This window comes from Onychostoma macrolepis, chromosome 03, assembly GCF_012432095.1.
Source record: "Onychostoma macrolepis isolate SWU-2019 chromosome 03, ASM1243209v1, whole genome shotgun sequence".
Lineage (NCBI taxonomy): Eukaryota > Metazoa > Chordata > Actinopteri > Cypriniformes > Cyprinidae > Onychostoma > Onychostoma macrolepis.
This window is the reverse complement of record NC_081157.1, coordinates 35,680,043-35,702,989: the sequence shown is the minus strand read 5'-3', so window position 1 is coordinate 35,702,989 and position 22,947 is coordinate 35,680,043. Positions and strand designations below refer to the sequence as shown.

At 40.4% G+C, this 22,947-nt stretch overlaps 1 protein-coding gene across 3 annotated transcripts in view; it reads left to right on the top strand.

Moving 5' to 3' along the window:
* Positions 1-1,177: 1,177 nt before the first annotated feature.
* setd1a (SET domain containing 1A, histone lysine methyltransferase) overlaps positions 1,178-22,947 on the top strand; it is a 26,873-nt gene continuing 5,103 nt past the window's right edge. Inside the window, exons 1-16 of one of the 3 annotated variants that reach the window (XM_058771973.1) lie at positions 1,178-1,225; positions 2,218-2,362; positions 2,463-2,561; positions 2,676-2,946; positions 3,510-3,634; positions 4,944-5,191; positions 5,279-6,989; positions 8,341-9,333; positions 9,842-10,012; positions 11,548-11,635; positions 11,718-11,881; positions 17,228-17,264; positions 17,423-17,630; positions 17,716-17,768; positions 18,181-19,523; positions 22,332-22,722. In XM_058771973.1, the coding sequence (XP_058627956.1) occupies positions 2,225-2,362; positions 2,463-2,561; positions 2,676-2,946; positions 3,510-3,634; positions 4,944-5,191; positions 5,279-6,989; positions 8,341-9,333; positions 9,842-10,012; positions 11,548-11,635; positions 11,718-11,881; positions 17,228-17,264; positions 17,423-17,630; positions 17,716-17,768; positions 18,181-19,523; positions 22,332-22,722 (6,040 nt within the window). In that variant the 5' untranslated portion in view covers positions 1,178-1,225; positions 2,218-2,224. The other 2 variants (XM_058771974.1, XM_058771972.1) reach the window with 2 other exon arrangements.

The window sequence follows — 22,947 nt, the reverse complement described above, 5'->3', positions numbered from 1 at the left end:
TTGAAAGGTGAATGAAGGTGAGACCACAACACAACAGTTCAGTTCTTGAGGAACATCCAACTTGCACGGCAGGAGTCTCTTTGATTGTTGTGAACATTGGCATGGAAAAAAATAGGAGCCAATAAAGGCCCAGGTAAGAAAAAGAATTACACTTACCATTATATTCACTACCTTAAGTCGCACTACTAATAGTGCAAAATACCCTTCAGTTTTATTAAGGAATAACATAAACCGTTTTAATAAATGTTTAATGACCTGTGAGATTGTAGCAGCACCACCTGCTGTCCACTAACGTGTAGGGATTTCTGAACTTGTGGATAGAATAAGAAAAAAAAAAAAAAAAAAGAATATGTAAAATGAAATGAAATTGAATAATAATGACTAAAATGTAATTGGAAAGCTCGGATATTCTCGAGCTTGTGTGCTATGTGTAGTAGGCTATAGTATTTTCTCTCCGTATCTGAAACACGCATGCAATGTCGTTATAATATGTTGGACAATGTGTAAATTAATCTCATAATGCCTCCCAGGAGTCTTCAGAGACAGAAATGCTGCAGGGCAACTTTATATATCATACTTTTATATGTATTTGCATTGTTTATTTGAGTAAGTTGTGCGATTATAGGAGTTATTTAGAAATACGAGCTACATTTAAATTATTATTATTTTTATTATTAAAATTTATTTTGCAGCTCGTTTTACTCCCAAATTATCGGTTGTAGTAACTTAATGCGTAGTGAGGAAATTGTTTCTGCGCATAACTCATGGTTTATCTGCACCCTTCTTCTAAATGTGTTCTTTCTACTGTTTAATAAAGTAAACATTATTATAAATGTGTCGTGCAATTGTTATGCATCTTAACAAAGGTCTTGCTATATTTATGAATAGAAAAGACCCTTTTAAGTACACGCAGCTATATCAAGTTCGCACTTCGATGACGTAAAAATGAAACCAAAATGCAGATTCGCCATAAAGAAGTCACGCTTACGTCGGTCAAAAATATATTGAGCCGTTCTGAGAAATGTAAAGACGAGAAAATAGTTTAATGTGAATCTATATTACAATTTAAATTTTTATGAGAACAAATACCCACAATCTGTTTTAACGTTATTCGTCAAAAAATTGCACAGCAGAGGCACATAGCCGGGAATTATGTGGAAAGTGCGAGTGCCATTTTTACGGTTAGTATTTCTAGTGACTGATGGCGAGCAGGCGAGGCTCTCAGGTTAGTTACGCGATGGCCGCTTACTGTATTATGTTATTCTTTTTAGTACATTTCATTTTCTGGCGGAATTTAAAGACGTGTGCTACACCGATAGTGCACCGGAATACAAGCGACGCCGTTTTAGACCAGATTTAGGGCGCGTACTTCAAAACGGAGCTAGATTTTAACTAAGGATTGTGTGTTTTTCTGCGCCGATGCAGGCCTAGCTGTAGCGAGCTAGCGGCTGCCGAAGCGGGCAATCCTCCTCAAGACGCGCGCTCCGTTGTGTGAGTCTTTTGGCAGACCGTGTCGCAATATTTCTTTTTAGTTTTGGGAATTAGTCTAAATTCGTTTGCTAGAAGTAATTGGCATTTGCCCTGTACTCTGCTGTCACATCGTATTGAAGTTGAACTTCAGCTAGCTCGCGCTGTGAGCAGCTAGCAGCTTCAGTGTTTATTATGTTAGCTTGTTGTTGTTGCTGCTAGTCGATGTGTCAGATAGCATTTATTATACAAAAACTGCAGTGCTTTTCGTGTATCACTCCATAAAACACAGTGGGGAGGCTTGTTTTTATTTTCCACGCTTAATTGCGTGTGATAAATCTGACATTTTAAGTTGAATGTAGCATATTTTTCCAACTCCGATATAAGGGACGTAAAATCAGCTTGACTGCAAAATATTAGTCAGTGTCTTAATAAAGAGGTGACAACAAATTACAGCTCCCTAAATAGAGACGACTTTGTGTGTGTGTGTTTTTATAAACAAAGCGAAAACTTTAATAGTGGAGCTGTATATATGTCATATTGCTTGCTATTATGGTTTTGATGATTACAGAGTGAGATTTTCAAGATTATAGTGTTTGCTGCTCTTTTGCCTGTGGACACTGTCAAACTGGTTGCTTGGTGAAATGAATGAGCTATAAGTGAAAAGCTTTTCTTACTGCGACTTCAACATGAGTCATTGAGTGCTGTTAGCATCTGCACAACATCTCATTCTGGTCTCTTTCTCTGCAGTGATAGCATGGATCCGGACAGTGGGGCGGACACTCAGCGAACTCTCAGTCTGCAATGGAAGAGCTATAAGCTAGTACAAGACCCTGCTCTCCGACGGGTTACTCAGAAAATTTACAGATATGATGGGATTCACTTTAGTGTACAGGTATGGACATCCATAATACACGAGGACTGCCAAACGGAGCATACTTACATACACATAAGGGCATACTTATGTGAAGTCTGTGTGTTCTGCTTGGTTTTAGGATTCAGGATTCCCGCCTGTGGGGGACTTGCGTGATCCAAGACCCCGCAGAATCTGGTCTAGACACACAGAGCTATCGCTGCCAGTGCCCAAATTTAAGGTATGCCTCTCTTTTATTATCATTTCAAATTATTATGCTGATTTCTGGTGAGCTCTTTGTGCTTGTCTGTTCTTGTAGTGTACATGCTAACCATTTTCTTTTTGTTCTTCATAGTTGGACGAGTATTACGTAGGTCCTATACCACTTAAGGAAGTGACGTTTGCGAGGTTGAATGATAACATCAAAGAGCCGTTCCTGGCAGAGATGTGCGCCAAGTTTGGTGAGGTTGAGGAAATGGAGATTCTGTTTCATCCCAAGACTCGGAAGCACTTGGGCTTGGCCCGTGTCCTCTTCACCAGCACTAGAGGGGCCAAAGACACCGTTAAACACCTGCACAATACTTCTGTTATGGGAAACATTGTCCATGTCCAGCTAGATATCAAAGGTGTGTTTCTCTCTTTATTGTTTTTGATCATTAATTTTCTGAGGTATATACTTTCTACATGCACTGCTGTTCAAAAGTTCAGGGTCAATGTTTTTTTTTGTTTGTTTTGTTTTGGGAAAAAATGCCTTTATTCAGCAAGGATGCATTCAATTGGTCACAAGTCACAGTAAAGACATTTGTAATATTACAAAAGATTTTTATTTCAAATAAATTGTTCTTTTGAACTTCCAATTAATTAAATCATTCTGAAAAAACATTCACATATACATTTATTTGGATAATACAGAATAAAATTGTAATATCCTGAAGAAGGCTTTGTAGCTGAAACACGTAGATCTACAATTTCAACAATATTAATGACTTAGCCCAGCTAATTAAAGGCTTTTTATCTTTATTATACGAGTGCCCAATTTCATATTTACCTCCAATTATCCAAAGAGGTGGCTACATGAAGAGACCAGTGCAGGATTCTCGCCTTCTGCTGTTTTGCAAAAATTCTAATATGCATGATGGAAATAAATGCACCACACTGTAGTTGAATTTACATCGTGTGTGTTTTCTAGGCCAACAGAGGATGAAGTACTATGACTTAATAGTGAGTGGCTCATACACCCCTCAGACAGTGCCGACTGGAGGCAAAGCCCTCACCGAGAAATTTCAGCCCCCAGCCCCGACTCAGCCAGATACAGTGAGTACACAAACAAACTTTAGCTCAGTCACACTGAAAAGAACGCTTTGCTTTCCTATAAGTGTGTGCGGTTACTAGCCAAAGTTTCTTGGCGTCCTTGAAGAGCAATGGCCTTCCTTGGATTGAGTTGTCTTGTAGTTTATTCCACACATTACAGTCACTCTCAAATACCCTGGTCCTTATTATCTTGACCACAAGTGGACCACAAAATGTCTGAAAGACAAAGAGCCATCAAGCCTCTCAGTGCATTTAGATTTTCCAAATGCAGACAAAACTGTTGTGTCTGTAGAAGGTGGCTGCTGTCATTGAGACTCTTTCAGCTTTTAACTCAATATTAATTGGCCTTTTTTTTTTACCTTGTGTACCAGCATTATGTTATTCAGTGACCAATGTGTTTCCCTCACCTATCTGGAGGAGTTTTGAATTGCTGTTTCCCTCAAGTGATCAATTATGTATCCACACCCTTGTAATAAAACAATAATAGGGGATTTTGCTGTAAGACTTTTTTGTCTTGATTTGAGAGAAAGGGATTTTAAGTGCTATGTTCCTAAATATCCAGTTTAAGTTGGCCAGTCCCAGTTAAGGGACTTACGTTTTATATATCTGTGGGTCCCGTTTAGCACAGTATTTACCATATTTTTATTAGAAATGCAACGGTATTAAAAGGAAGGATGATGCTCATAAAGAGAATTTATTCTCATGGCCAATAGGTCATGCATTTTTAATATTAAGGCTATAAAACAACAAACAAAAAACATTACCAACTATCATCTATCAGGCTCTGTACGATTTTTTTTTTAAAGAAGTCTCATTCACACTAAGTCTATATTTATTTGATCAGAAATACAGTAAAAGAGTAATGTGAAATATTATTACAATTAAAATTAAGTGTTTCCTATTTTTAATATATAAAACAGTACGTTTGAATACAATTTGTGCTCAGTATTTGTGGAAACCCCGATTCATTTTTTTTTTTTCAGGATTCTTTGAATAGAAATTTCAAAAGCGCAAGTTTTTTGAAAGAGAAATCTTTGTATGGTAATGTAAATGAGCAAAACACTACAAACTAATACAGAATGAGAAATGTAAATTTTTAGATTACGTTATTTGTGTTTAAAGATTCATACAATTTTACACTGATAGAATTTAAGTGATTGTTAAATGATGGCGAAGATCCTACAAATGTGAAAACTACATATATGCAGTATCAACCAATATCAATAAATAAAATAACCTGATAATGTGTATTACTAATTATTTTTTATGCTTTGTAAATGATTAGCTGATATTTGTTTTTTTCTTTTGTTAGTCGTCCGATATCCGGCGGAGGCTCTCCACAGATCAGATGGCAGCTCCTGCTGCGCCTCTAAACTCTGGCAGCACCACCCCCTGTTCTGTGGAGACTGGATTTGGAGACCAGCGCCTAGATACCCCTCCATCCTCACTGGGAGGACCCTATACGCCGGGTTCCTCTGCTTCTTCACAGGGCAGCGGCACCCCTTTCACCCCTCGCTCTGGAACCCCTTTCTCCCAAGACTCGGGATACTCTGTGGGCAGGTTGGCTTTCAGATTTACATAAAACCTTGATTAGAAGTTGCTTGGTTAAGTTTTTTTTAGATTTAAGAAAATATCCTTTTCTTTCAGGCACAGTGGCTTCAGCAGCACTCAAAGTTATCCCCAGCAGGATATGCTTCCATCTTCCTCCTGCTCCTCTTCAGCAGTCTCCTCATCATCAGGATTCAAGCCCCCTCGCTTTCATGACGACTTACACGCTCCACCTCCACAAGAGCCCTCTGTGTTCCACAGGGGTCGGCCGGGATATCCTCCTTCAGCGCCCTTCAGACCTAATGAACCTCCCTATCCGTATCCCAGTGTTGGAGGTTCAGGGATGCACATGCCACTGCATCCACCCATGCCACCTCCAGGGCCTCAGTTTGAGCCGCCACCGCTGTCTGACAGAGATAGAGAGCGAGATAGAGAAAGAGGACACAGGGATAGGGATCGGGAGAGGGACTCAGGAGGGCGCTATGGAGGTGGGATAAGCTCCCGACGTTCCTCTTACCACTACCAACAGGAAACAAACTCCTCATCCACATCCAAATCCTACCATTCACATCACTCGCATCATGCTGATCGGCGGGAGGAGAGGGACGCCAGGGGCTACCGGCGCGACAGCTCAGGCTCCCGCTCGGAACACGGAAGGCATCGGAACCACCATCACTCCCACAACCACCACAGCAGCGGCGGAGGTGGATCGAGCCGACGGAGGAGCAGCAGAGACCGGGAATGGGAGCGAGACAGAGAAGGAGACTATAACAGCTCCGATCCACGTTACGGAGGCCACTCGAACTCCAGCCACCACTCGTCCAATAGCCTCTCGCCTCCCTCTGCCACCTCCTCCTATGGAGGATACTCGTCGTCTAAAGACCTGTCCCCCTACGACACACCTTCTTCCTCCCGGCTAGAGCCCTCGCCGGCTTTCCGTCCTCCGCAAGGTGCAGGTGAGAGGGGTTTTGGGATGGGAGGAAGCATGGACAATGACTACCGTGCTCATTCGCACCACACGCCCCTGGCGCCGCCACCTCCACCTCCTCCCCTCCCGCCAGCCTCCGTCATTGCAGCCGCTGTGGCTGAAACGCTTGGCTCTCTTGATTTTGGTCAGGACAGTCCCATCCGAGAAGAACAGTGGACCAAACCCAAACGCTATCCCAGTACCCCGCCCCATCCACCTCGGACACCTCCGACCTCCTCGCCTCCTCACGCCTCAATCCCATCATCCTCCACCTCCCCATCCTCCACCTCCCTGCCTCACCACCTCCCCTCTTCGACAGCATCCCTCTCTCCGCCTCCTCCACAGCGTGACTCCTCCCCGGAACCTGACTCCACCAATGAGAGCCTGCCGTTCATGCACCACAGCAGCAGCTTGGACTCACGTATTGAGATGTTGCTGAAGGAGCAAAAAGCCAAGTTTTCTTTCCTTGCCTCAGATGATGAGGACGAGGAGAAGGAGGAGGACAGAGAGAGGGGAAAAACAGGCGAGAATGCAGACGATGGGGGAAAGAAACTCCGAGAGGAGAACGGTGAAAGGCCCAGTCACAAGAGACAATTAGAGACGGAGGGAGGCCAACAGAGGAGGAGAGGAGAGAAAGATGGGCGCCGCAGCAGGGGCAAAAGGCAAGGGGGTGGAGTCAGTGAAGGCAGGAAAACACCTCCAGAGGTGGCCTCTTCCACTCCCACCACGCACAGTTTGGTGTCAGAGTCTCTTCAGGGCCAAATGCCACTGCCTCAGGAGCACACAACCTCTGACTCACACAGGGCTCCACACACCCCACCCATCTACAATGGAGAGGCACAGGTGAGGACTACTGGTTACATGTTGTTATTCACCTTATTTTTAAAATAAGACTAGGTGCTATCATTTGTAATTGGAATGTGCAAATCTGCTTGTTACTTCTGGTGTCGTGAGCCACCATTTCCGGGTCCAGGCACTATCGGATCCCAAAAAAAGAACACCAAACGGTGCATATATTTAATCATGTTTTGCTGCAGTACTATCAAAAATCACAATTTTAACCTTTATCTCTGTACTGAATACCAGAGTGATTCCTTGTTTATCACTTGCTAAAATGTTGGTGTCTGGGACATTGTTAACCTGGTGATGTACACCAGAAGTTTTAAAAAGCTGAGCTTAAATGTTTGACATAGATGAAGAGTGTGCTTATAAATGACTGTTGAAATAGTATTCTCACTTGATATGAAGTAAAGTCTTGGAAACAGTAACAAAAACCCAGAAACAATATCTGAAACGTCAAGACTCAACCTCCACACAGCGGCTAATTAATTATTAGTCTCGACAATTCACAAAAAAAAAAAAAAAAAAAAAAAAGCTGACTTCTGCATTGAAAATTAAGGTGAATATATTAGTGCTAAATTTCAAAATGCTCTGAGATGTTCATGTCCTGAGACTCATTATTAATTTCTGTGGCAATGCTCAGCAACAAACTAATGGAGGCATTGCCTCCCATCCTTTTTTAAAGCTGATGTGCCTATTTATTTTGCAATTATAACTAGTATGCACTATTATAGGGATATTTGTATTTATTTGCATTAGCTTTGTTTTTCCTGCCATTCATGACCCTATCAGAACAGACTGTGACCCATTATTGGTAATAAAAATGTTCCTTTTTTTATATATAAAACAGTATTATGTGCAAAGGGTTAGTTTACCCACAATATCAATAATAAATAATTTACTTACTTTCCTATGGTTCCAAGCCCATAAGACTTTAATTTATCTTTGAAACAAATTAAGATACTTTCAGTGAAATCCAATCCACTCGCTTGAGTAAGGTTGATATTTAAAAAATATCTTTATTTGCGCTCCAAAGACACACCATGTTCTTATGGTTTTGGAATGCAGGAGGGTGAGTAAATGATGCAGGAATTTTTATTTTTGGTGAACTATCACAGTTGAAGTCACAATTTATTTTTGTAAACTTGGGTAATTCTGACATGATGTAAATGATCCAGTAAGACAACAGAAGTGAAACACATGCTTTTGCTCTTTTTCATGCTCTGGTAGGCTTTGGCATGCTCTTTTCAGTAATGTGAGAGTTTCGGTGCTATATTTGTTTCTAGCTTGAAAATCCTGTAACCTGTAATCCTGTGACCCTTAACCTGTAATCTTCACACTCTCTTCTCTCCAGCCTTCTCCTCACTCTTCTGGGGAGGATATGGAAATATCCGATGAAGATGACAACACCATCACCACAGCGACCCCCCACCCCGCTCCCTCTTCATCATCCTCACCGGCCACCTCCTCGCAATCTGCCCTCCCCTCCCAGACCCCAGACCCCTCTGCGAGTCCCGCCCCGGACACCAGCCAGCACTTCAGCGCCACTATGCCACCTCCGCCCATCCCGTCTTACCCTCCCCACCTCCCACCCCCACCTCTGCCCGGCTTCTCCCTGCAGCCCCCGCCACCCCCTGGCATACCACCTCCGCTTCCTCACATGGAGCTGCACCCAGAGTACCCTCCTCCGCTGCCGCATCACATGTACGACTACGCCAGCTCGATGGAGCTCATGAGCCAGTACTGCGGAGGAGCACCCATGTCATTCCAGATGCAGACACACATGCTCAGTCGCCTCCACCAGATGCGATTGGCCTCCTCCAACAGCTCTTCGGCACCCCCTGCAGAAGTCCCGCCTGCCACTGAATATCCCCCATCATTTCACCTCCATTCAATACCCCCTCCGCCGCACCACCCACACCACCCATACATGGACCAAGATGGGAATGTTGCCACCCACTATGACCAGGACCACCGCTACATCCCTCCTCACTTACCATACGCCTACCCGGACCCTCATGCCGCACAGCTTCCGCACCATCACACCATCCCACCTCCCCACAGCCCCTGGCCTCCTCACCTGCTGCCCCAGCAGTTTCCTTCCCACTATCCTCCACCTGGCTTCGGCACAGTGCCTGGCGTAGATGGAGAGCTGTACGGAGCAGCGGGTGACCAGATGACCATAATAGGCCACAACCCCTATGAGGCTGTAGTGCAGCAGGTACTGGCAGCTTTGATCGAGGAGATGAAGAACATCATGCAGAGGGATTTGAACCGCAAGATGGTGGAGAACGTCGCCTTTGGCACCTTCGACGAGTGGTGGGACCGCAAGGAACAGAAAGCCAAGGTAAAATCAGAGTTTTCTAGATGTGACCATGGACCACAAAACCAGTCATAAGGGTCAATTTTTTGAAATTGAAAATGTATACATCAGCTGAAAGCTGAATAAATAAGCGTTCCATTTAATGTGTTATGATAGGACAATATTTGGCCGAGATACAACTATTTGAATATCTGGAATCTGAGGGTGCAAAAAAAAATAAAAAAATAAAAATATTGAGAAAATTGCCTTTAAAGTTGTTCAAATGAAGTCCTTGAAGCAATGCATATTACTAATCAAAAAATAAGTTTTGATATATTTACGGTAGGAAATTTACAAAATATCTTCATGGAACATGATCTTTACTTAATATTCTAATGATTTTTGGCATAAAAGAAAAATCGATAATTTTGACCCAAACAATGTATTGTTGGCTATTGCTACAAATATACCCGTGCTACTTAGGGTCACATGTTTTTTGTGAATGACCTTCAGTGTTCATGAACTGTACCACCTTTTGCTCTCATTTTCTCAGCCATTCCAGACAGCCATGCGGGGAGTTGCAGTGGTGCGCGAGGAGGACAAGAAGGACGAGAAGACCAGCAACCGACCTCGGGAGCCACTCATGTCTCTGGTCGACTGGGCCAAGAGTGGAGGCATGGAGGGTTTCTCCCTGCGTGGGGCCTTGTGTTTGCCTTCTTTTAAGGTGCTTGACGTTATTTACCACCTATTAAATGTTTAAAAACAATTTCCGACGTTCATGTATGGTTATCACATTTCACCCCCTAGTGACCATCACATGGAGCTTTTAAATTGGTTGTAAAGCTCTGGGGATTTTTGCTCTTTATGAATTGATCTAACAGCCTGACCAACAGCAGAAATATGAATGTTAGGGTTTTGTCTAATACACAAACTCAAACACACGTAACGCTATCTGTGTCTCAATATATGAGGACGTGGACACATGAACTTCATCTCCAGAGCTGTTCTGAGAGTCACTTCAGAGCGGTTTCATTTGAGAGAATAGCAACCATCAAATACACATTGAAACTGAATTATCTTCACAACAAACCATCAAAATAAATGTTTGGTTGACCTTGAAGAAATTATAACAGATATTGAAATATTTTCAATTAATTGCATTGATAAGACTGGCGCACTTTATTACCATGATTTGAAATTAGGGTTGGGTATTGTTTGGGTTTTTTTCGATACCGGTGCCAAATCGATACTTTTAAAACGGTACCGGTGCCTGAACCAATACTTAAAAATAATAAAAAATCAATGAAAATTACCAATTAATAATTGGATTGGCCATTAGCACTAAACACATGATGTCTTTTTCATTGATACTGGATGCCAGAGGGCGCCCTCGCACAAAAAATCCACATATCCAGTCACAGAAGTAGCGGAACTCATGAAGCTCCAGGAAATCCCCAATATGGACAAATGCATTGCTATGGATGCAACAGAGTAAACAAGATATAAACGTTCTGAATGATGAAACAAATACAATAAACACTCGACTACGACAATGTATAGTTTATCTGTGTTATTCAAGCCATCTCTGGTATTTTCGTAATAATTAAGTATATTTATAATCCATTGCCAATCGATGTATTAGTAGCCTATGGAACATTTTCTGCCTCATTCTGTGACAAGAAGCTACATCAGATCACAAAAGGAAGCATTTAACTGGTGTTGTGGACTAAAAAGTTTTCTTTTGTTGGACAACAGGTTTAAAAATGTGAATACAAGAGAATTTTAGCTTTAGGCATTTTAATTTAAGATTGTTTAGCTTAGCTAGTTAATGGAGGGCTACCTGCTGCCGTCAGAGCAAGTGTAATTCCTGCATTCACGCGCTCCTCGGATGCTCTCATTTCCCGAGTTGTGCTTTTAAGTCGGAATGTGAAAACAGCACGCTCGCGTTACTACAAAGATTTGTTGGACTTGTATTATTAGAGCTTTCCGACTTGAGTTCACGTGCATTTTCTCAGTCGGGAAATAATTTTTCACATGAGGTGCCGGTGATGATGCTTCTTACGTTCGTTTTGGAGAAACAAAGGACAGATATTTCAATCGATCACTCAGGCGTGGCACCGAAATCTGTGTTCTGATTCGATACTAGTACATGCCGGTTACATAGGTACCGGTGCCAAAATTGGTACCGGTTTCGGTACCCAACCCTATTTGAAATAATCTTGTGAAAATTATGTTACTAATTAGGAATATGTTGTTCAGGTGAAGAGGAAGGAGCCTCAGGAACTTGTGGAGGGTGGTGAGCTGAAGAGAGCCAGGCCTTCCACTCCACCCGATGAGGAAGATGAGGGTATGTCTCTAATGTTATGATTTAGAGCTGGATTAATGACATTACCGTAAATTCTAATTGCTGTCTACTCTTTCTCTCTCAGACTTGTATCAGGGCAAATCTGCCGACACTGCTGCAGGAAGAGCAGAAGAGAGGCGTGTGGCAGACAGAAGAGCAGCCAGGAGAAGAAGCAGAGCAAAGGCACGCAAACCATATGACCTGGACAGTGAGGGAGAAGAAACATCAGATGGTTCCTCCTCGGAGAAGGTTGGTTTATTTACCATTATGTCTGTCATTTTTGTGAGTCTGTGTAGAAGTGGGCACGGGTTGGTTGGGAGCATCCCATTAGCATCCCATCCATTGCAGCTCAAGCCTCACATGGCCTGCACAAAAGAATTGCAGAGGCTTATATTTTTTTAAGTTAGTACTTGAATTTAAACTTATGTAAAATTTGTAGAATTATTATTATTTAAAAAAAAAAAGTTAATCTAATATTTATATTTTACTTTCTGCTTTATTTCAGTCAACAACCATTTTTAATTGTTTTACCTTTAGTTAAAGCTGCAGTCCGTAACTTTTTTTTGGTTAAAAATGATCCGAAATCAATATTTGAGCAAGTACATAACCGGCCAGTGTTCAAAACTATCAACTTATTTTAGTCTTTAGCCCGATTCACAACTGTTATCTTATAATAATTTTTCTAATTTGAGTGGTACGGGTAGGTTTTCACGGGAAATTCGAGCATGGCACTGCGTCATTACGTCACGTCTGTAAACATAAAGAAGTTGTCCCGGCTAGTAGACTATAGCACGTGCGGATGCTGCAGGTGGCGCATCGTTTATAGCCTTTTCTCACAGCAGCTAGAATAATTAATTTTATCATTTTGATGGTGGATTGTAATCCAGAAACAGGGGTGCAAACTTGTCACCTTTCTGCGAAATTCGCCATTTTCACCTTGAAATAGGTCATTCATGTGAATCGTGTAGATCTGGAAAAAAAAAATTGGTGGTTGGGTCGTATCTGCGAGTAATCTGTGTCACGTCACCTATAACGTTTTTTTTCCCTGTTGGCAAAGGAATGGACCCTCCCTGCTCTGCCTCTGATTGGCTTACCTTAATGTCCTTTCCCTCATCCAACCAATCTCACTCCTGAAGCATAACTTTTAGACGCTGCAGGCAACTATCCATATTACCAGAGGCTGCGTAAAATGTGAAGGACCAAGCTAACGGCAAGCAACTTATTTTTGAAGTAATTGGGCTGTGCTGGTGGTTAGATTATCCTGTTTTTAGCCAGCTAAATTAAGTTTGCTGTAGAGCAGGACGGAAAGCATTTGTATCTGCTGTAAATTATGGTGTTCCAGTATAAATGGTGATTACTGTGTGAGTCTGCTGTTTTTATTTATTTATTTTTTTTTGTGAGAGGCTGCTTTTGTAATAGCTATGAAGATTGTAAGTTACGTTATCGCTACATTAGTTCGCTACCCTTTGCAAAATGCTCCTCAGTCTTGACCTTAACATTTGTTTCACATATCAGCTATTACTCTGACATGAAGTCAATTTGAGAACTGTTCGACCTACAAGTAAAAGCATACTGTTTAATGTACAGTAATATTAGTGTCACTCAGCTAAAGTGGAGGCAGCACTAAGTGTCAGCCTGTAACAGCCTGTTTCAAGACGGAGAAACACCTCGCGTTTAGCCCATCAGCTGCTTCAAAAATTTGAGTGATGAAATGAAGATTTACAGTGGTTTATTTGCCCTGACTAAGTTCATGTAAAATTTTAACAACAATTCTTGTTGATTGTAGACCGTAGTTGTCGCTCAAACGTCTTTTAATCATATAAAGGTGTTTATCCTTGAATGGTGCAGTGCAAAACATGATTTCCTACTTAGAGTTTTTGTCTTGTTTCTAGTCCAAATATCTAAAAATTTTAAAGAAGCATTTTCAAAATGAAAAAAAAAAGTCAATTAAGTGAGTTGTTCCTTAAAACAAGCAAAATAATCTGTCAGTGGGGTAAGCAAAATAATCTTATTTCAAACTGAAAACAAGATTATTTTGACTTTTGACTTAATTAGTATGGTTTGTCACCCCTGACGAGGTTGCACCCCTGAGAAAGTATTATGTTTATGAAACACAAGTGAATGAAATTAAATTATATTCCAGTTTTAAATGTGCTTCTGATTACAGATAGCCTGAGTTTACACAAGATTTGTATTTTAAAGAAAACCACTTCGAAGGGAGAATAGTTTGCTTTTTGGGTTAAAAGAATTTCTTAATATGAAATTCGAATGGTATGACAATTAGATTAAACTGTACAGAAATTGAAATCTACATGCTATACTCATAGTCACGCAATGCTGATGTTGTTAATTTGAGAAAGTATAACAATAATAATAATTTGCACGGTTTGATGTGATATGAGCTAACCGATCTTTAGATTGAATCACCATTGGTAGCGTGATTTATGGTAATGCTTTTTTCCTCAGTTGGTCAGAACAAACTTAGCAGACTTGTTACTTGTTCAGATGACAATATACAGTGAAAATTCTTATTTGGGTCAAATATTCCAAGACATAGGCTAGAATCTGTGATTGTGAAGTACAGTAGGGCTGCAACTAACGATTATTTTAATAATCGATTAATCTGTTGATTATTTTTTCGATTAATCGATGAATCGGATTAAAAAAAGAAAAAAAAGAAAAGCATTCATTTCCAACCCTTTATTCAAAAACAAAACTAAAATCTTTAGAAAGTGCACAAACATGTTGCTCCTTGAACATCCCTGAGCTGTTATAATAATAATAATAAAATAAAATAAAAATGGACTAACACAAAAAACATACACATGTATGCTTTACATCTGCCAAATATATATATATAGGGGGGGGGAGTGCAAAAAATTAAATAATTTAACAACACTGCGTCGTTAGCGTTGGTATTGTATCAGACACTTGCACTTAACATTATATGAAAATCAAGCTCAAATGGAGTTAATAATGTTTTTGACCAGAGAATGACGGAGATGGAGTGTTTTGTTTGTCATTAGAACGGCTGTAACTGTTATCTGAAGCAGCAAGTGCATTATGCTTTCATCAACTTTTACAGGTTATATAACTTTGATTGTAGCTATATGGGCGCTTAGTTTTTTCTTGTCGTTTAATACACTTGGCCAAAATCTCAAATTAAGCGCTTATGCACATAATGCACAGGATATTTAAAACGTATATAGACAGCAAATAACTAATTCTTCTCCACTCTTCAAACACACAAAAACATTATCCTTTACTGACATAGTGTTTGAGTAAAGAAAACGCTGTACTATTCAAACACCAATTATTTATTCACCCTTGCATTGCGAAAAAGCAGAGATCTCATCTTCTCCAGGCTGTGCGCGCGCGTCAATCTGAACGGAGGCGGGTGAAGTTACGAGGTCTCGCTGAGAGCTCGATGATCCAATGGCGTTACAGTTTTACTGACAAGTTATTTTAATGCTTATCATTGGTTTACTATTTTTAAAACTCTCTGATTTAAAATAATAAAACGAATTATAAGCGACTCAAGTTTGGATAATTTTTCACAGCACCTGACTGGGCTAGGTATGGCAACTGCCATACGCAAACGCCGCCCTGCTCCCACACCTTGGATGACTTGGGTCGCACGGATTTCTCTGCCTCCGCCATGTATCTTTCCTCTACCTCAGCTCGTTTTTTTTTTTTTTTTTTTTACTTTTTTTTTTTTATTTATGAGGCGCCAAACTCTGCTACCATCCGTGCGCGAGAGAGACCGAGTGTGTTCACTCCGCTCCGCGCTCAACTAAAGTTTTTTTTTTTTTTTTTTAATAATCAAACGTCTCCGCGTCGCGCGACACAACGAATCGATTATGAAATTCGTTGCCAACGCTTTTAGTTATCGATTTAATCGATTCGTTGTTGCAGCCCTAAAGTACAGTAAACATCCACACCGGTGCAGTGACTGACTGCCACACATACTCCTCAAAACATTAGATTCATCCGCGCTGGAGCCGTGCAAGAGTACAGCCCAGGCAAGCCAGATAATTCCCCCAAGTATAACTGCATTTCCAGGTTTTCAAACATAGATGGTGACAAAGAGGCAAAACTTACGGACTGCAGCTTTAACGATACAAGCATCGTTTAAAATTATGACAAACTTAAGCAAACAACCTTTTAACTTGAACAATTTATCTGTTCTGAATTAAAAAATAAATATATACTCTGCCGCTCAAAAGTTTGGGGTCAGTAAGATTTTTAATGTTTTTTTAAGGGAGTCTCTTCTGCTCATCAAGGCTGTATTTATTCGATCACAAATACAGAAAAAAACCCCAGTAATATTGTGAAATCTTATTGCAGTTTCTAATATTGGTTTCCTATTTTAATATACTTTAAAATGGAATTTATTTCTGTGATACAGCACTGAAATTTCAGCATCATTACTCCAGTCTTCAGTGTCACATGATCCTTCAGAAATCATTCTAATATGATTTATTATGAGTGTTGAAACTGTTGTGCTGCTTCATATTGGTTTTTGGAACCTGTGAAACCTTTTTTCTTTGATTTGATTCTTTGGTGAATACAAAGTTAGAACAGCATTTATTTAAAAAAAGGAATTTTATGTTGCAATATACAATGCCATTCAAAAGTTTGGGGTCAGTGATTTTTATTTGTTTTTTGTTTTTTAAAGAATACTTAATACTTTTATTCAGGAGGGATGTGTTAAACTAATAAATGTCATAGTAAAGACATATTGTTAGAAAAGATTTCTATTTTGAACAAATGCTGTTCTTTTTAACTTTGTATTCATCAAAGAATCAAAGAAAAAAGTATCACAGGTTCCAAAAACCAATATTAAGCAGTACGACAGTTTCAACACTCATAATAAATCATAGTAGAATAATTTCTGAAGGATCATGTGACACTGAAGACTGGAGTAATGGATACTTAAATTCAGCACTGCATCACAGAAATAAATTATATTTTAAAGTATATTAAAATATGAAACCAATATTAGAAATTGCAATAAGATTTCACAATATTACTGTTTTTTCTGTATTTTTGATCGAATAAATACAGCCTTGATGAGCAGAAGAGACTCCCTTAAAAAACATAAAAAATCTTACTGATGCCAAACTTTTGAGCGGCAGAGTATATAAATGAAATATCGTATTGGTAATGTTTAGAGTATATATTTTTTTCCTTATAAATTTTACACACAAATACATAACATACATGGCAATTAGGTGAGTCTTTATCTACAAATTTAAATTGACAAAAGATGTCAAATGATGTGATCAATATTAGATGTAAAAAAATATTTCTCCCATTGAACTTTTCACGATACCATGTGTGATGCCTGTGAAGGCAAAAATCTATCGAGGTCAATAGTTATGTCGAGTGTTGCCATTCTAATATTTGGTTTTGAAAATATTAAAAAAAGATCTTTTTGCAAAATGTTATGCTTAGTAGTTGTTTCATTGAATAATGACTAGATGGCAGCATTTCTTTTTTTCTTCAAATGCTGTGGGGAAATTCTCACAACTTTCAGCAGATGAGTTCAAACATGTTATTGCAACTGATGATTCCTCATTGTTTTATGTTTAGGAGGATGAAGACAGTGACAAAGTGGATGAGTCAGAAGGTATGCAGCTGTCTTGTTTTGTCTTTTGCACTGTGCTCATTAATTTGGGCTCTAGTTGCTATGTGTACATTATTTTAGGCTTTTATGTGTCTATCCAATCATATCTTGTGGGTCTATGTTGCTATCTAACTCTTTTCTCTATTTCTCATGCTTCTCAGATGAAGCCCTTAGCGCAGACAGTGATGACGAAAGCATTTCTTCCTCCTCTTCCGAGAGCTCATCATCATCATCCTCAGCATCGTCCTCTTCCTCCGATGAGGAAGATGAAGAGGATGGTGAACAGGCCGCTGAGAGTGAATCATTGGACACAATGGATGAGTCTACGATGGACAGCTTGGCGGCTATATATGCAGAAAAGGATGATGGGTATGTCCCTTTTTGAGAACTGATACTGAGAAGAAAATTGTGTCTTCATGTGGATACATTGACATGCATTGTCTGTTTCTTACAGGGACAAAACAAGTCTTGACCAATCATCAGCAACTGCTGCAGAGGTCAAACAAGGTCAGTTAAAGATCACTTTTTACAAAAACAAAAAAAGAAGGGATGGAAAAAATGAAAATTGTTTCACTTACTCGCCCTCATGTCGTTACAAACCTGTTTAATTAACTTCTGCTGAACACCAAAGATATTTTGAACCAAACAGTTTCGTTTCACATTGAATTCCATTGTAATTTTTTAATGGAAGTCAATGCAACAAAACTGTTTGGTGGCGTCATTCTTCAGAATATCTTCTTTTGTGTTCCACAGAAGAAAGTTAGTCATACAGGTTTCTAACAACGTTAGGCTGAGTAACTAAATTGACAGAATTGAGTGGGGTATCCTGTTAACGAGCAGATTTGTGAGTTTAATATTCCTGAATTTTATTTTAAAAAGTGTGAAGTTTAGTTCACTTTATTCTTTCTTTCACTACCAGAAGAAGAGAAAACGGCTACAGCTGTGCCTCCATCTTCTCCGTATCCCCGTCCTTCTTCACCCATTCTCCTCCTTCCCCCACTCAAGAAACGGCGCAAGACTGTTTCTTTCTCAATGGAAGAAAGCGAGGTCAAGCCCTCCATTCTGTCCCCTTCTGCTCCCTCTCCATCTCCCACTCCTGTCTCACAAGCTACAGATATTCCTACTTCCTCTTCTCCTGTAAGCACGCCCACAGCAGCTGCACCAGCCGCCTCCTCCAAGCCTGCCCCGATGCTCCTTCCGTTTGCTTCTCGTCCCAGCGAGAGCAACGCCCTGACCTCCCCTGCTTCCCCTTCCTCCGTTCTTACCGTTCCTCCACCGGTGCGTTCCCTGCGGCCTGATGAGCCGAAAAAGAGTCCAGGTCTCCCTCCATCCCCACAAACTCCCACTAACAAAAACTCCTCCAAACGTGGCAAAGACTCTCCCAGAACGCCCCCGGCGCCCATCTGCCTCACTGTCCAGAACCTTCCACTGGACCACGCCTCCTTGGTCAAAATGGCCTACGAGGACCCCGTCCCTACTCCAACCACGCAGAAGGGTCGTGCACGTGGTCGCACTCGGACATTCAGCCAGTCGGCTTCAGGCCCTCACTTGCATCCCGCTCTGGAGGAAGAGGAGGAGGATGAAGAGGAGCTGGAGCAGCGGCTGAAACTCAGGGAGCAGCTGGGAGTGTCCAGCCTGCTGCAGCTGGCCTCTGCCCCCAAGCCTGACCTGTCTGTGCTGGCCGATGTGGCACTGAAGATGGACCCGGAGGCAGATATCGACTCGGAAGAAACTGAGACCTCCGATGAGGCAGAGGAGCACAAGCTGGAGGAAGAAGAGGGAGACTTCTTCGCCCCGCACCCACGCCAACCACTCCCGGATCCAGAGGGTCTGTTCGTCCTGCAGGAGCACAACTATTCTAAAACTCCTGCTGCTCCGCACCTCACGTCTCCACAAAAGAGGACGAAACAGGACCCCACGGTCCTGCTCCCTGCCGACCTCAACCAGCACGGTGTTCAGGAAGCCCCCGAAGAGGTCATTGGGGATGCTCTAGCTGCAAGAGGAGAGGCTCCAGAGCTATACGGGGACCTTCCCGGGATGGGCCTGCTGTGCGATGCCAGGGACACGGCTGAGACGCAGACCAAGACCCTCGGCCCACCGCACAAGAGGAGAGGATCGGTTAGCAAAGAAATGGAGATGGAAGAGAGGGGGAAAGGGAAGAGCAAGAAGAGAAGTAGGAAGGACAAAGAAAATGAGGAACTGCAAATCTCTAAGAAACAGAAGGAGAAACAGATCAAGAAACAGAGGAAACGGAAGTTAGAGGTTTGTGCTTCTGTCTGGTTCTTGAAAAAACTTGTTGCAAGAGAATTCACCCTTAAGCATCAATTAGAGTAATTGTCGTATGTGGATTTTGTGAGAAATTTCCACTAACAAGCTACTACTTCTCAACATGTAGTGATAAAGCGTGAACGAAATGACGTTGTTGGTTGTCATTGTTGCATTTATTGGCAGTAGAACAGACAAAAATATAGTCCAATGGGGTGACTATAGAATTTTCTTACTGATTGTGATTGTCATTTGAAAGATTCAGTTTTTTTATTTTCAAACTCTGACTGATCTTTTATAAATGCCTTTTTTAAAAATCAGCAATGTCGTTTAACACTTTTACTCAAACAGATATTCTCATATATTCTCTCTCTCTCTATATATATATATAAATTATAATTTGTTATAGGATATAAGATGAGGGGAACCGACCTACCAGAATGTTTTAAATGTCTCACTAATTGAAACCCCTGATTCATCAGCTTCTTAGTTTGTTGAATAGGGAGGCATCTAAAGCTTTTTGGGTGGTGGGTCCCAAGGGCTGTTGTTGAGAAACACTGATATAAGATACACACTACTGTTCAAAAGTTTAGGGTCAGTAAGATTTATTTTTTTAAAAAAAAATCTCTCACCAAGTCTCTATGTTATCAAAATTACTAATAGTGTGAAATCTTACAATTGAAAATAACTGCTTTCTACTTCAGTATAATTAAAACATTTTATTTCTGTGATTGCAAAGCAGAATTTTTTAGCACCCCTTACAGTCTTCAGTAGCTACGTTTACATGCAACCAAATAATCTGTTACGCCTGTTTCACACAAGACGCGTTTGAAGTCCGCTCCTGATCCGCGGCTATTTACCACAAACACGACATTTATCCATTATTTTGATTTTAAATTCCAAACGTTGTTAGCCTATACTTAAAGTGCTTTTTCAGCATTGTGATCCTCTTTTATCACAGTACAGTTACGCAATCTTTCATAGACATATTCACGTTTAAACTCAATTAATATAAACAACGTATTAAATGCATTTGGCTATAGATTTGTATATTATGTTGCTCAAGCAAGTGGAAATACATTTAAACAGCATATAGCCTATTTGTCTTATGTTAGGCTATCACAAATATTTTAAATTCAAACTTATCACAGACAGAAACAGTCGGCTCTCGTGCCTTTTACATTTAAATCTTTATTACAAACAGTCCCGCGGGTCTTAAAGAACTTTGTTTTTCTACCTCCACAGGACAAGTGCATATGTTGCCTTGTTTATATAAAAGTGTTCTTTTCTTTGTTTTAAACCTAGCCAAAATGCCTGTGAGTATGTGTGAAACCGGCGTTAGTATGACTGAAATGCCTTCATGTAAACACCTGAATCGATCCAATTGACTTCAATCTGAATTAAATTTCGATCGGATTAGGATGGGTGGTGTAGAAGTTTTCTAATTCCTTCGAGAGGACAAACACAGGTGAAAACCAAAACTGGAAAGCACTGTGCATGTGTAATGATGTAGAATTGACATAATGATGAATGACGCATGGAATGAGCTGTTGTTTTTGTTGAATGTGTCATAAATAGGTGTCATGTTATTCTAAAATTCTCCTTCCACTCCTTTCACTGAACTTCCCATTGGTCCTCACTTCATACTCTCATGCACAGATGGTTTGTTTTGGCAACAGTGGCGATTTGTTTTTTTAAGGTTTGATGAATGTAAGCAGCACTGCACTAAGCTTCATGCGTTTGTCGTCTCCTAATTAGGACCTAAAAAAGAGAAATGTTAACTCTGCTCTTTTAAACAAAAAAAGAAGCAATAGTTGGAGAATGTAATGTAAAAACTTGTGCAGTTAATGTATATTCGTGCAGTGTGTACATGTCAAAGATCAAATCTGATATTGAAGCTTTTGGCAAATAACCGCACACATCAACTCGATCGATTTATTTAGGGTTTGTGTAAACACTGCCTTCGGATTTATCAAAAACAGAAACGAAAAAGTGTCCATGTAAACAGCCAGTGTCACATGATCCTTCAAAAATCATGCTAAAATACTGATTTAGTGTTAAAGAAACATTTCACATTATTATCAGTGTTGAAAACACTTGTGGTGTTTAATATTTACAGGGAAACGGTGATTAAAATGTTTTTCAGGTTTCTTTGATATAATAAAAAAAACAATAGTTACTATATAAAATGTAACTGTAACTATAAATGTGTTGACCGTCAAACAATTTAGTGCATCCTTGTAGTAGTAGTAGTAGTAGTAGTATTAATTTCTTTTTTTGTTTTTCTTTAACTTACTCATCCCAGACATTTGAACAGTAGTGTAATGCCCCTTAAATGTAATTGTGTTTTGTTAGTAGCTTTTAATGTAACTATTTTTTTTTAAAATGGTTGGTTGAGTAATTTTCGGTTTAAATCACTTGAAGCTTGGAAAGCTACAGTTTCAAGTGGCATCCCTAGCATTGGTCCCTGTATGAGGATCTTTGCAACATCTTATATGATTTGTATATATAAAATATATTTTCTCAGTGGTCTATATCCTAGTTCAGTGGCACTTTGCATTGCTAATAGAGCACCGTTACAACAATTTTAACGTGCAGGGATGTTTCAGGCTGTTGCGATATAACAGTTTGTCCTACAAACCCACAGAACTTAGAACTGTTTTCAACAGTTCTGCATTGTTGGGTAATACGGTTGTTTGCCAAATAGTGTCAGATTGTCCCACAATTTGGTCTGCTTTTTGTGCATATTTGGTTTGTGTTCATTTGTCTGTTTCCTAACATTTTCCTACCGTTCTCTATTGTCAGGAATATGAAGAAGACGTGGATGTGGAACAGTTGGAGTCTGGTGAGCTTTCCAGCTCCAGCTCTGACTCCGGAGACTCTGAATTTGGTCTGGAGAGATCGCTGGAGTTTGAAAAGGAAGAGGTTCGAAAGAGCGAACGACTTTTCCTGCAGGAAGCTGGCTTGACCCCCTCGACTCAGCGACGGCCCAAACACATGCCCACCATGGCTCCCCTACCACAGCCCTCTTACAAGAACCGTAGCGAGTTTGAGCAGATGACCATCCTGTATGACATCTGGAACACTGGCCTGGACCAGGAGGATATGAAGCTCCTGAAGAGCACCTACGAGAAACTGTTGCAAGATGATCACGGCACCGACTGGCTCAACGACACACACTGGGTCCCTCATACCAATATCCTTACAGCTGCCTAAGAATGAAAATGCAGTTTATACAAACAAACGTGCTTTTATTAGTGATACAGAAGCCAACAGAATTATCAGTAACACAATACCAAATTTAAAGAGTCAACAAGTATAAGTGCATACAAGTAAGAGAGTAAAAGGTTTCATTTACGTATCGATGCTGCTTTCTAAGTACATTTTTCCCAAGTTTTGCTCCCTTAACCTCTTGCCTGCA